We start from the raw sequence: 14,844 nt of genomic DNA on the forward strand, positions 1-14,844 counted from the left end.
CACACACACACACACACTGCTGTTCCATTTGAAGAAGTACCCGACTTGTGTCCTTGCGTCCTCTGTAGTTCGTTCTTCTAAGTGTGAACTTAGCAAGTCTGAACTTCTAAGGACGCAAGTCTGAACTTTGCATACTTGGTATTAAGAAACAGCCAGGGTTTTTTTTTTCAGTACACATTTTGTTTTTATTCAAAGTGCCCTTTGTATGAACATTTAACTGTTATGTATTGTGTGGCTCCAAAAATATATTAATATTATTTATTATAAATATTGCTATTTCAGATAATGTGGTGGTTTAGTGCTCTGTTCATCTTCATTTCTCAACGCTAACCTGCTTCTTCTTTTAGCTCATATGGTAGAGGGAGCGGACGGGCCCAACATTTTCCAGCAGTTTATTGACTCCTATCAAGTGATGTTCTTCACTTTATTCGCTCTTTTGGCTGCCACTGCTGTCGTCATCATCGGTAAATACTTCCACATCAAGCACAACACTTAGAGGGTTCAGTGCAATCAAAATAACACTTTTTAGTATCAGTATTTTAGTCTTTAGGGATATCTATAAGCCGATGTGGTACAGAACAATCACAAACTTCATGATTAGAAGATATAAAACCGATGTACACATGTAAAGCTTGCAGTCCGCCTAAATGGATCAACGTTTTTTTCTTGACCAATCAAACGCTCTCTGGTATCTGACATGCCCCGCCCCCTTCAAGATGCTTTTTATTTGAGGGGCTTGAGCTCAACTACTCTCACTGGCAGAGCGGTGATAACACAAAACGCTATTGGCTGTTTTTTAAAAGAGGGGAAGAGCTACACTATGCTCCGCCCTCTCTTCGTTTTTCAGTTGAGATTGTCAAACCTTGAATAAAACATGTTTCAAAGCACTTCACAGGACTTTAAGGATAACATTGCATTTCTTACTTTTTTCTTAATTAAAACGATTTCTACATTTTACTTAAAATAATCTGAAATACAGTCTGGTTTAAACGTGTACACTCAAATGAGGTAAAGGTTGAGAAAATGGAGTTTCTTGCGTATCTCCATGTGATTACCAGCAATTGCCACAAGCCTTTTTCTTTCAAATTTAGTATAAATAATATTGATAATAAGTTAGGCCATTCTACACAGTAAGTGCCCTTGAATTTAAATGAGAGCAAAGCTTAATCATGAGAATCGAGATGGACAAGAATTGCCAAATTTCATAGACTTTTGGAAGTGATTGCATTCACTATGAATCAAACAAAATTAACCCCTGTGTGCTGTTGGGGATGTTTTCATCCACTTTGGGGTGATTTTGAGTCTAAATTTGGTCACAACTTTCTCTGTTATTCAGCAAATGAGGTGATTTTTGTGACATATTGGGCTCTGTTTTAATGATCCATGCGCAAAGTCCAAAGCGCAGGGAACAAAAGCATTAGGGGCTTGTCTGAATCCACTTTTGCTATTTTAAGGACGGAAAAATCCGCTTTGTGCCGTGGCGCATGGTCTAAAAGGGTTGAGTTTATTCTCTTAATGAGCTATAGGTGTGTTTTGAGAATAAACCAATCAGAGTCAGTTGCATCGCGCCATGGCGGATTTGCTATTTACATGGTGAACTTTGTAAGTGTAAAAACTGAACACTTCACTAGCGAGGAAACAGTTAAACAGAATCTACAGCACCAGAATGAGAGATAAGCCTATTCACTTTTGAAAGTAAAGAATGAGAGAAATAACATCTTTTGAAGTAACCAGTGTATTGCATTATAATTAGCATGGTCTTGTGTGTTAAAGTAGGCATAACAGTTTTTGTATCTTCTATTGTACCCATTCTCTGTGTGTTGCTATAGTTTGCCATGCCTTGTTTTCCCCGAGAGATCCTGTCAATCATCCAGCATTCATCCAGAAGACTCCGCCTCCTGCAGGTACTGTATATGCACCGGTAAAATACCAAATCAGACAGGATTTAGGCGAACACAGCAGCACGGTGATGTGTCTAAATGTGAACGAACTCCACTGATAAAAGACAAAGTCTGCCATTCTCCAATTCTCATACAGCTCTCCCCACAAAAATGCTTGCAGCACACATACAGCTTTGCTGTATTGTCCCTGACATGATCTCAGAGAAAAACCTGCAACAAACCCAGTGGATCATGGAAACAAACACATACGACCCTTCATGAACAGCTAAGTACTGTGTGCCGTGGGTCCGTGGACGCGGTTTCACCCAGTCATCAATATAGGATCTCACAGCTTGGCACTGGCACGTCTGTCTTGCCTTCGGAAAGCACTCGCTGGCATGAATAATTAAGAAGCAGACTCTTCTCACAGGATAAGAAATCTCCGCTATATAAGATATGCTCCCAGATCCGAAATTGTTTTTGGTTGGCAAGCTGGCTCCCTCCAAAGTCCCATCACAAAAAAATCCTTCATTCGCTCCCTCATATAAAAATACATTATACGATGACTGGGTGGAAAAAGCAATTCATAATTTTATAGACATATTTATTGATCAAATATTTCCTGCATTTGAGCAACTACAAAGTGAACACAATTTACCTCGGTACAATTTTTTTAAATATAAAAAAAATATAAAAACCCAAAAATGATAATTTTGCGGACCCTAATAAAAGGGGGGGGGGGGGGTATTTCATAAATATATGGAATGCTCTTCCAATTAACAAACACAGCAACTTTAGAATACCTAAGATTCTCCTGGGAGGCAGATTTAGGTGTTGAAATCACCGACGGGAAATGGGAGATAGCCCTTGAACAAACCCACAGATCATCGGAATGCGCAAGGCACGGCCTCATACAATTTAAAGTAATACATTGTTTACATTGGTCCAAACAAAAACTTAATAAGATATTTCCAGAATTGGACCCTGCATGTAATCGATGTGGGCTAGAACCGGCATCACTGGCTCATTTGTTTTGGAGCTGCCCAAAATTATCATCGTACTGGGAAAATATATTTCTAACATTCTCAAAAATGGGTCAAAAGCCGATAGATCCAGATTCCCGTATAGCAGTTGTAGGCATTACTGATTTCGAGAACAGTACTGAACAAAATATAGTTCCAGTTGTCTGTCTATTAGCATGAAGGTTAATATTATTAAACTGGAAACAGAAAGCCGCTCCTACATATATACATCTTATAAGGGATGTAATGAAACGTATGGAACTGGAGAAAATCAGATTCTCCCTAAAAAAGAAAGAAGAGAAATTCTATAAAATCTGGCAACCTTTCATGGCTTACTTTAAAGACATAAATCCGACAGGAAATAGTCAAATTGAAGAGGATTAGACCAGTTAAGTTTAAAACAGAAGATTATTATTTTATTTTAACCCTTTTTTTAAATATTATTATTTATTATTGTATTTATAATTTGTTTCCTTTTTGTAATTTTAATTTTATTCTATTATAAATATTTTTTTTATTTTATTTATTTTTTTTTTTTTATTATATTAATATATTATCACTATATTAATATATGGATTGTTTGTATATTGCATGCTTGATTGTCAATTATGGTGTGAATGTTTGTTAGACCAAAGTTGTAAGTTCTTGTGCTTTAAAGTAAACAAAAATAATAAAGAAAGTTATAAAAAAAAAAAAAAAAAAGAAAACTCCGCTATAAATAATAAAGAGAAATTGACGCGGTATTATTCACTAGCAGATGCGCACTACATCACTGATTTTGATCCACCGCAATACTCATTTTAAACCCAGAAGCTGAAATTAGCTGACAAAAGTGTTCAATTATCCAGTTTTCCCCACAATTACAGCTAACAGCTAATATTATTGTCTTAACTGATGCTCAACACACACAAATCTGTTGAAGTCTCCAAAAAAAAAACAAAATACTCTGGTTTCTTGAACCTTTAATCACTGCTTATGATTTGCTGTTTTTTTTGTGTCAGGTGTAGCAAAGCTGACTGAAAGCCCCTTCAGCAACAGTGTGAGTTCAGACCTGAAGGGAAGCCCCAGACTGCGCCTGTATTCTCCAGATTACAGCTCTAGATGAGCTCTCTCCAATCTGAAGACTGAATCAAGTGCCTTACTATTGAACGCAGGAGTAAAAGCGTGCAGGAGTACTTCTTACTTGCTTCATATCTTTCTTTTCTGTTTAAATATGTTGGCTGAATGAGGCGTATGTGATTGAATATGGCAGGGCCGTGTGTTGATGTCTTTGCTTATTTAACTGTTTGCTGTGCACTCGTTTTATTGTTATTTTCAGCTTTTTCCCGTAGTTTTCATCGCTCAAGATGGTCTGATTTTTTTACCGATTCGTGTTTTTGTTTGTTTTGAAGCTCAGGACGACCTTTCAGACTTACTGCTCGATTATGTAGCATGTTGTTTTGTGAAAAGTGCAACCACTGATTCCGTCCGAAGTGCTCTTATACAAGCTGTGCAGACATTTAACGGCCAGTCATTTGATTTTTGTGAACGATGTATTGATTCGAAATACTCTGAATAACTCTTTGGAGTTAAGTGCAGCTTCTTTCAGTTGATGATGTGAATGTTAAATGATTAAGGGCTCATTTCTGGTTACGAATTGATTTACGATAATAGTGAATATATATTCTTTGGCTAAAGTAAACGGTCAAGTGGACGACTGTCAACAAAGCTGTTTGCAGTTGAATTGAAGTTTCAGTCCCACAGTAGATATTATTATGACTGTGAGTTTTGCTTTAAGAATATGTGACTTTTTGACTAAATAATAGCCTCGTGAAGCTTTTTGAGTGAGACCGAAGCGCTGTTTAAACAATGTTTTTCTTCGTGTTTGTTTCTTTGTAGGCAAGAGCCATAATGTGACTGCTGCACTGATTGAAATGAGGCGTTGTGAAATCTGTCATAAGCTTTGAGTTGAATCTTTGTAAACGTGTCTCTGCTTATGTCAGTCATACCTCCCTCAGAGAGTTAATAGCTTCTTTCTTTTATTTACAGTCTGCTTATTTTGCAGCATGCTTGTGATCTATAAACAATAAATATGTTTTTTTTTTAAGTATCACCTATAGTCACGCTGGTTTTGACTCTTTCTTGCCTGAAATTTATATATATATATATATATATATATATATATATATATATATATATATATATATATATATATATATACACACACACACACACACACACACACACACACACACACACACAYATATATATATATATATATATATATATATATACACATACATACATACATGCATATATATATATATATATATATATATATATATATACGTATGTATATATATATATGTGTGTATGTATATATGTGTATGTACATATATATGTATGTATGTATGTATGTGTATATATATATATATATATATATATATATATATATATATATATATATATATATATATATATACATATACATATATATATTGCAGAATAGGTCCCTTTTAAAACTATTAAGTAAAATATTACTGCAGTGTAACATGTCCTGACCTTCAGCATTTTGCTGCTGTAGGATACAGTATATGCCAGGGTGGGCAAACTCTGTCCTGGAGGGCCGGCCCGGTGTCTTGCGTAGTTTAGCTCCAACACTAATCAAATACACCTGAACATGCTAATCAGTACTGTTTTTATATATATATATATATATATTTATATATATATATATATATATATATATATATACATATATATATATATATATATATATATATATATATATATATATATATATATATATATATATATATATATATATATATATACATACATATATATAAATATATATATATACATAAAACCGTGTACAAATGAATTAACAACAAAAATTAATCATGTACATTAGGTATTTTTTCCAACAGTTGAGGTGTCTTAATAGCTTTGGTATTACTTTGTATTGAAGGAATTATATATTGTTTTTTAGATCAATGAAGAATAGTTAACAATTTGATACAGTCAGCATACATTTTATTTTGTGGATGTGGTACTTTCCAAATAAAATAGAATTTTTGTTATTTTGTCCATTTCCAATAATCCAGAGTTGCAATCCACAAATACAATAATTTTATCAGTTAAATTGATAAATTCATAAAACACTTCAAAAAGTAGTAAGGAGACTTGGGCCAAAACCGTTTTGTGTTACTGCAACTGAAAAATAAATGATGAGTTGATTCCGGTTCCATTTTACAAAAACAACACCATCAGGGTGAAAAACCTTCCTTAAACTTACTAATAAAACCATTGCATGGATAATATGTACTATTTTAAAATGTGTTTCTTTTACTTTATTAGGAATTATGTATTTTGTAATATCTGACCAGATTTTTGGGGAAAAAAGAATAAAGGGAATGCTTGTTTCCATTTAACCATTGCTAATCAGTACTGTCTTCAAGACCACTAGAAGTCTATAAGCAGATGTGTTTGATTTGAGTTGGAGCTAAACTGTGCAGGACACCGGCCCTCCAGAACCGAATTTGCCCACCTCTGGATATGCACACACAACCTCCAAGGGATATATTTCTGCCTCTGGGACTCCTCTGTGACCTCAAAACAGCAGGCTCTAGCTGTGAACTTATGTCACAATTAATAATCCATCTTTGCATTAAAAAATACATACTATTTAAAAATTGAATACTATTAAATTAGCTTGTTAATTTACTCAATCCTGTACATTATCTATATACAGGTCAACGCGACGCTGGCTGCTGCTGCTGCACTAGAAGCGTGACGCGCTTCGGGGTTGCGGATGCAATCGTTACGTTGACCGGAGCTCGGCCAATCATCGCCTTTGTTTATGCGTTCGGCGGGTTTATTCGACGTCGCGCGTTTGCTATCTGGACAGCTGCGTTATTATTGCGTCGCGTCGCATGCAGGGTGTTACTGCGCCACCGTTTATGAGTGGATTCTGCCGCATGGCCAGCGCATGAAAGACCATCTCTCGCGCTTCCAACTCCTTGCAGAACTGTGATGGAAACGGCATTCAAGTTGCTGTAAGCATATGTAACCTTTAGTGGCACAAGAGACGCAGAGGCAGTATTTCACATCAGCATGGCTGCGCGCGGGACGTGCGGTGCGCCCCTCTGTTCAGCGCGTCAATTCACGGAGAAAACGGGGAACATCTGACTCAGGTTAAACCTAGGGAGGATGGACAGCCGGACTGAGAATCCGACAAAGGCGGCAGGATATCTGAAGGAGCTGAATAAGATCATAGAGACCCAGCAGACGCTGCTGGAGCGGCAGAAGAGGCGCATCTTTGAGCTGGAGCAGCATGTGTCCGACCTGTGCGCCGAGAACAGCCGCCTGAGGCTCGAGTACCAGCGGCATCTGCTCACCTGCAGACTGCGCTCCATCCGAGAGAACAGCCCGGAGCAGCAGTAAGAGTCCTCTGCTCTGCACATACACACATGCTCATCTGCTTTTACACCACAGTCACTGCACGCATGCTCACCTGTTTTTTTTAATATTACATGATTGTAATGAGTATTTTAAGAATAAAATTTTGGGCTGTGCTAGGTTTAATATTGAGCATATTAGCTACTCCACTGCAGCATGACCAGAATTCTGTTTAAAGTTAATGTGGCGAGTCTGACCATAATGTGCACAGAAAACAGCTGGAAAACTGGTGCTTTACATGTGATTAAGACTGAGGGTTTTAGATAAATAAATAAATTCTGTCAGTATGTATAATATGAACAGAAAACAGCTGGGAAAATAGGGGATTTACATGTAGATTAGGATGAGGGATTTGAACTCAAGTAATAATATTAATCTTAAAACAAATAATAATAATAATAAATATTTCATTGTGTATAATATGGCCAGAAAACATCTGGGAAACCTAGAGCTTTACATGTAGATTAAGACTGAGGGGTCTGAATTAAAATAAATAAAAATATAAAATAAAATAATAATAATAAATAAAAAATAAATTCTGTCATTGTGTATAATATGACCATAAATTAGCCGGGAAAATAAGTGATTTCCCTTAGATAGGTGATTTAAAGTACATTAAGATAAAAAAAAAAAAAAAAAAAAAAAATATATATATATATATATATATATATATATATATATATATATATATATATATATATATATATATATATATATATAATTAATATAACATATATGAATAAATTCTACCATATTTAATATGTATAATATGGCCAGAAAAAAAAACTGAAAATAAGGTAATGTACATGTAGATTAAGACTGAGGGGTCTGAATTAAAATAAATAAAAATATAAAATAAAATAATAATAATAAATAAATAATAAATTCTGTCATTGTGTATAATATGACCATAAATTAGCCGGGAAAATAAGTGATTTCCCTTAGATAGGTGATTTAAAGTACATTAAGATAAAAAAAAAAAAAAAAAAAAAAAAAAATATATATATATATATATATATATATATATATATATATATATATATATAATTAATATAACATATATGAATAAATTCTACCATATTTAATATGTATAATATGGCCAGAAAAAAAAACTGAAAATAAGGTAATGTACATGTAGATTAAGACTGAGGGGTCTGAATTAAAATAAATAAAAATATAAAATAAAATAATAATAATAAATAAATAATAAATTCTGTCATTGTGTATAATATGACCATAAATTAGCCGGGAAAATAAGTGATTTCCCTTAGATAGGTGATTTAAAGTACATTAAGATAAAAAAAAAAAAATAAAAAAAAAAAATATATATATATATATATATATATATATATATATATATATATATATATATATATATATATATATATATAATTAATATAACATATATGAATAAATTCTACCATATTTAATATGTATAATATGGCCAGAAAAAAAAAAAACTGAAAATAAGGTAATGTACATGTAGATTAAGACTGAGGGGTCTGAATGAAAAATAAAAATAATAAATAAATAAATAAATTCTGTCATTGTGTATAATATGACCTGAAAACAGCCGGGAAACTAAGTGATGTCCCCTAGATTGGTGATTTAAAGTACATTAAGACTTAGAGATTTGAAAAAAAAAAAAATTTATTATTAAATATATAAACAAATTCTACCATATTTAATATGTATAATATGTGATGTACAATTAGATTAAGACTGAGGGATTTGAACTCAAATAATAATAATAAATAATAATTTTAATTTTTAGGGCATCACGGTGGCACAGTGGGTAGCACTATCGCCTCACAGCAAGAAGGTCGCTGGTTTGAGTCTCGGCTGGGTTAGTTGGCATTTCTTTGTGGAGTTTGCATGTTCTCCCCGTGTTCGTGTGGGTTTCCTCTGGGTGCTCCGGTTTCCCCCACAAGTCCAAAGACATGCAGTACAGGTGAATTAAGTAGGCTAAATTGGCCGTAGTGTATATATGTGAATGCAAGAGTCTATGGATGTTTCCCAGTGATGGGTTGCGGCTGGAAGGGCATCCGCTGTGTAAAACATGTGCTGGATAAGTTGGCGGTTCATTCCGCTTTGGCGACCCCAGATTAATAAAGGGACTAAGCCTAATAGAAAATGAATGAATGTATAATATGGCCAGAAAACAGCGCTAGGGGATCTACGTGTAGATTAAGACGGAGGGATTTGAACTCCTAAAATAAGCTCAGCCGTTGTTTATTCTTAATTGGGTTGTGAGATTAATCAAATTGGAATCTCGAACTGAAGAGATCACTGAAGCATGTTCATGGCAGCACTGCAGATGTTGGTGAATGTGCTCATTTCACACCTCTGCTGCAAAACATAAAACATGTCAGGTGAGAGGAGCAGCGTTACACACAGCAAATCACAGTATCGCATATTAGCCTTCCTGCTTGATTATCTAGCCCAGTCTGTTTCATGCATTAATAAAAGTGCAATCACTTGCATGAACGACTATAGCCTACTTACTGTCTCATTGCACTACTGGATCTGTTGTTTGAGCAGTAGGGGAAAGCGTGTCAAGTAAGCCATGTGTTGGGAAAAACACTGGTTGTTCATTCCAGAAACAAATATGAGAATAAAATGTATTCACAGCTTGACATTCAGAAATACAGTGCTCTGAAATGACCAGGACTGCTCTCTGTGTAACTTATCTGACCGATGTTTGGCTGAAAAGATACCAGCATATCCTCTGCTGTCCCACAAGGCTCTGTATTCAGCCCTGTGCTGTTCTCTGTGTTTACATATAAACGTGTCCTTTAGCAGCTGAGACATCTGCATGTTGTTCATTTGAGAGAGTTATCATAATAATAGCAATGTAATAATGTATATTACGGTGGCACAGCGGGTAGCGCTGTTGCCTCACAGCAAGAAGGTTGCTGGTTCGAGCCCTGACTGGATCAGTTGGCATTTCTGTGTGGAGTTTCAGCCTGGGGTTCGTTCTTCATATCTCGCTTAAATGATCTAAGATTATTTGGCAGATCCTGGATCTTTTAATCTTGATTACTGATCTCTCGCTAATTTGGTTCTTCAAACAAGTTCGCGAATCAGATTAGAATGTCTGGATAAACTGATCTGAGATCGCTGCGTGTGTTGTGAAGGACAGATCTATCGATCCTCGAAATCATGATCAGCAATGCAACGATTGGCTGACGGCACAGCTGCGTAATGACATCATCTGATTAATATTCAATTATCCATGTGAGCAAAATTACATCAAATTAGCAGTAAACGGCTTGTTAAATATGACACGCAATAACCTTCCACATTTGTTGTGAGCTGCAGGCTTTACACTTTCATGTGTCAAGAGTATTCATCATGTATTTCAATGCATATCAGTGTATTTAGTTCCACATTTAGAAAAGATTTTCTTTATTATAATAGCCGTTTTTTTAATCGCTGTATGGAATAACTGGATGTTTTCAAAAGCATTTTGATATTGGTAAAGGCGTCTGCAACTTTTGTTAAGCATAATCACTGGCATATTAACTGTCAAAACATGTTTATGACTGCATTAATGTATAATTTATTTTTTTTTAAAAGTCACACATTGTGCATTTCTATTATACACAATTTGTACTAAGGCGATCTAAAAAGTTCATAAGTTTTCTCTTTGCACCAGCAGGTGGCAGTCTTTGTACTTTCATTTCGAGGGTGCAGATTGCATACGTTTTATTAATATGTATAACTTTATTTATTTTATTAATAACTATAACTTTATATATATATTTAAAATAGTTACTATTTTCACAAGTGTATATAACTACTATTGTAAGAAAATATCAGAATTCGGTACATACCTTCTCTATTATCTTTGCTTGAACTGACCCAATCTAATCCTGTTTATATGAATTGAACCTGCTCCCGATCAGGTTTAAGCTAGCAGAACTGTTGCTATGACAACAACTCTCGGATCAGCTTTGAAGAACGAAACGATCCTGGATCATGTCAAATCGTCAATATCCAAATCGAGCTAACTGAGTAATCCACGTACGAAGAACGGACCCCAGATCTCACGAGAAAACGTAAATATTTTACGTTTTGCCAGTTTAGTGGCTAATTCGTACGAATTCGTATGAGTTCAGTCGTACGAAATTGTACGATTTTAAAAAGGAGGCGTGGCACCTAACCCCACCCCTAAACCCAACCGTCATTGGGGGATGAGCAAGTCGTACTACATTGTACGAATTGGATCATACGAATTCATACGAATTAGCCACTAAATCAAAAAGTTATGAATCGCTGTGAGATTGTATTGGGAGTTTGCATGTTCTCCCCGTGTTGGCTTGGGTTTCCTCCGGGTGCCGGCCAGCTCTAGGAAGAGTCCTGGTGGTTCCACTTACGGATGATGGAGGCCGCTGAGCTCATTGGAACTTTCAGAGCAGCAGAAATGTTTCGGTAATCTTCCCCAGCCTTGTGCCTAGAAACAATCCTGTCTCAGAGGTGTACAGACAATTCCTTTGTCTTCATGCTTGGTTTGTGCTTTGGCATGCACTGTCAACCCTGGGACCTTATATAGACAGGTGTATGCCTTTTCAAATCATATCCAATCAGCTGAATTGACCACAGATGAACTCCAATGAAGCTGCTGAAACATCTCAAGAATGATCAGAGGAAACAGAATGTACCTGAGCTCAACTTAGAGCTTCACGGCAAAGTCTGTGAATACTGATGTACATGTGGTTTTTCAGGTTTTTCCCATTGTCTTTATGGGGTATTGTGTGAAGAATTTTGCGGAAATACATCAATTCTATCCATTTTGGAATAAGGCTGTAACATAAAAAAGTGTAGCGCTATGAATACTTTCTGGATGCACTGTAATTCGGGTAATGATGAGCTGATGTTAAGAGGATTTGCAGTGCACAGGTGAACATATCTTTTTAAGAGTTTTGTCAACATTTAAGTGGACAGTTCGTCCAAAATTGAACATTTACTCAGTATTTACTCTCCCTGAAAGGTTTCGAAGCTTTTTTCTGATGAACACAAAAGAAGATATTTTGAAAAATGTTGGAAATTGGTAACCGTTGACTTTGTCTATTGGTAACCATTGACTTGATGTCTTTAAGGAACAGTGTTATAGTTATAGTAATTTAATTATGGAGAACTATTCTACAGGAGTGATGTACAGTACTGTAAATGTTTAATAATGTTAGTTGGAAATAATGTCGTTGTTGTTTAGAGATGCATTTAAGAAATTAATTATGGATGATATAGAACAACATCACAATAATCATTAATATCAATTCCAGCAGTTCATTTATTGGAACCTTTTTGCCATATATAACATCCCTTGTCTGGATCTTGATCACACACTAATGCTAAAGAACCAGAATGGGTTGTTTTTAAAAAACGGCTTACTGATCTTTATGTTGACCTTAAGCAGAGAATAAATAGTAAAATGTAATTAAAAAAAATGTAATCACGAATGCTTGATTCTAATTGGCTGAGGAACATTTTAAAGGGATAGTTCACCCAAAAGGGCTAGGCAGTGGCGTAGTAGGTAGTGCTGTCGCCTCACAGCAAGAAGGTCGCTGGGTCGCTGGTTCGAATCTCGGCTCAGTTGGCGTTTCTGTGTGGAGTTTGCATGTTCTCCCTGTCTTTGCGTGGGTTTCCTCTGGGTGCTCTGGTTTCCCAAAGACATGCGGTGCAGGTGAATTGGGTAGGCTAAATTGTCCATAGTGTATGAGTGTGTGTATGGATGTTTCCCAGAGATGGGTTGCCGCTGGAAGGGCATCGGCTGCGTAAAAAAAACATACTTGCTGGATAAGTTGGTGGTTCATTCCGCTGTGGCGACCCCGGATTAATAAACGGACCAAGCTGACGAGAAAATGAATGAATGAATGAATTCACCCAAAAATGTAATCACTAATTACTCTCCCTCAAATGGAGAAGATATTTTGAAAAAAAGCTGAAAACCTGTGATCAAATACTATAGAAGACAATCATTACCGGTTTCCAGCATTCTTCAAAATATCTTCTTTAGTGTTCAACAGAAGAAAGACACTTATAAATGCTTGGTAATGGGTGGGTAAATGATAGTACTTTGAGTTTGGGGTGAACTGTCTCTTTAAGGTGTGCATATATTTAAAGGGAAAGGCACATTTAGAGCTGTTTTTTTGAATAATTGAATGGCCCATCATCAGTTCTTCCTTCCTTCAGCTATGTTTAAGTGCATCTATGCTCGACTCTTTTGAGGGCCAAAGGTTTGTTTACGCTTACTAATGCACGCATCATTGATGCTAATGAAGTTAGCAATATTGGCAGAGGAATGCTCCTCTATAAAGAGCCATGTGCTGAAATGATTAAAATGCAGAGATCATTCCCAGCTGGCCAAGCCTTTATTCAAACGCTGAATCAGTGGAACTGTGCGGAGGACATTGCAAGAAGCTGCAGGACAGAATCTGTACAGGGGATTCCTGCTGTGTGGTTTTGTTGAAGAGTGTAAATGTGCATACAGCCTGATCTCACGTCACTATTTTACGTTTTGTCAGTTTAGCGGCTAATTCTTTCGAATTTGTAAAAGTTCGGTCATTTGAAAATGTATGATTTTAAAAAGGATGCGTGGCCCCCAACTTCACCCCTAAACCCAGTGGTCATTAGGGGATGAGCAAATTATACTAAATAGTATGAATGTGATCAAATTAGCCACTAAATCAGAAGGTTATGACTTGCCTTGTGATAGTGTCCCAGATGGCATACGAATGTGGGCCACTTTAGGCAGTTATGCAGCACTGGTGGTCTTTTTTCGGCCCAGACAAAATGAATGTGAGCCTGAAGTGGCCCACCTGTACAATGGCAAAGGGGGGGCAAATATTTAAATTCATATATGGGCCATTTAAGACAAAGATTTGGCACTTATGGCAAAATGTAATCTGAATGTGAGCCCAATGTGGCCCATGTGGAAAATGATAAATTTGGCCCAAATGATGGAGGAAAAATGTGGGCCACAGTTGACAAAAAATGTGGCATAGTCATTTAAGGGTAATCTGGGTCTAAACCTAAAGTGGCTCACACATGTAGGTGCAAATGTGGCCCAATATCTTAAGACAAATGTGGGCCATTTTTGGCAAATATTTGGCACAGTAAGTTCTGGCTATTGTGACTGTGAGCCCAATGTGGCCCAGAGAAAATATGGCAAATGTGGCCCAGTTATTTTAAAACATATGTGGGCCACTTTTGGCAAATATTCTTCACAGTAAGCTCTGGCTAATGTGTATTTGAGCCTATAGTGGCCCAGAGAAGATAAGGCAAATGTGGCCCAGTTATCCTAAAACAAATGTGGGCCACTTTTGGCAATTATTTGGCACAGTAAGCTCTGGCTAATGTGGCTGTGAGCCTAAAGCGGTCCAGAGAAGATATAGCAAATGTGGCACAGTTATTTTAAAATATTTGTAGGCCACTTTTGGCAAATATTCGACGCAGTAAACTCTGGCTAGTGCAGTTGTTAGCCTATAGTTGCCCAGAAA

General features: G+C 36.1%; 3 protein-coding genes across 7 annotated transcripts in view; all 3 read left to right on the plus strand.

Annotated features, from left to right (window-relative positions):
- Positions 1–4,994, plus strand: part of nup210 (nucleoporin 210) — a 74,494-nt gene extending 69,500 nt beyond the window's left edge. For both annotated transcript variants that reach the window (XR_012398948.1, XM_002667560.8), the window contains exons 38-40: positions 348–464; positions 1,830–1,904; positions 3,904–4,994. Coding sequence is in view for 1 of the 2 variants with exons in the window: in XM_002667560.8 (XP_002667606.3) it covers positions 348–464; positions 1,830–1,904; positions 3,904–4,007 (296 nt within the window). In the remaining variant the exon portion in view is untranslated. The remainder of the gene's footprint in view (positions 1–347; positions 465–1,829; positions 1,905–3,903) is intronic.
- zgc:113278 overlaps positions 1–14,844 on the plus strand; it is an 852,580-nt gene that overhangs the window by 327,580 nt on the left and 510,156 nt on the right. The window lies entirely within an intron of this gene.
- Positions 6,757–14,844, plus strand: part of iqsec1a (IQ motif and Sec7 domain ArfGEF 1a) — a 127,511-nt gene continuing 119,423 nt past the window's right edge. For all 3 annotated transcript variants that reach the window (NM_001386594.1, NM_001386597.1, NM_001386598.1), the window contains exon 1: positions 6,757–7,323. In NM_001386594.1, coding sequence (NP_001373523.1) covers positions 7,094–7,323 — 230 coding nt within the window. In that variant the 5' untranslated portion in view covers positions 6,757–7,093. The remainder of the gene's footprint in view (positions 7,324–14,844) is intronic.

This window comes from Danio rerio, chromosome 23 (assembly GCF_049306965.1).
Source record: "Danio rerio strain Tuebingen ecotype United States chromosome 23, GRCz12tu, whole genome shotgun sequence".
In the NCBI taxonomy this organism is placed as follows: Eukaryota; Metazoa; Chordata; class Actinopteri; order Cypriniformes; family Danionidae; genus Danio; species Danio rerio.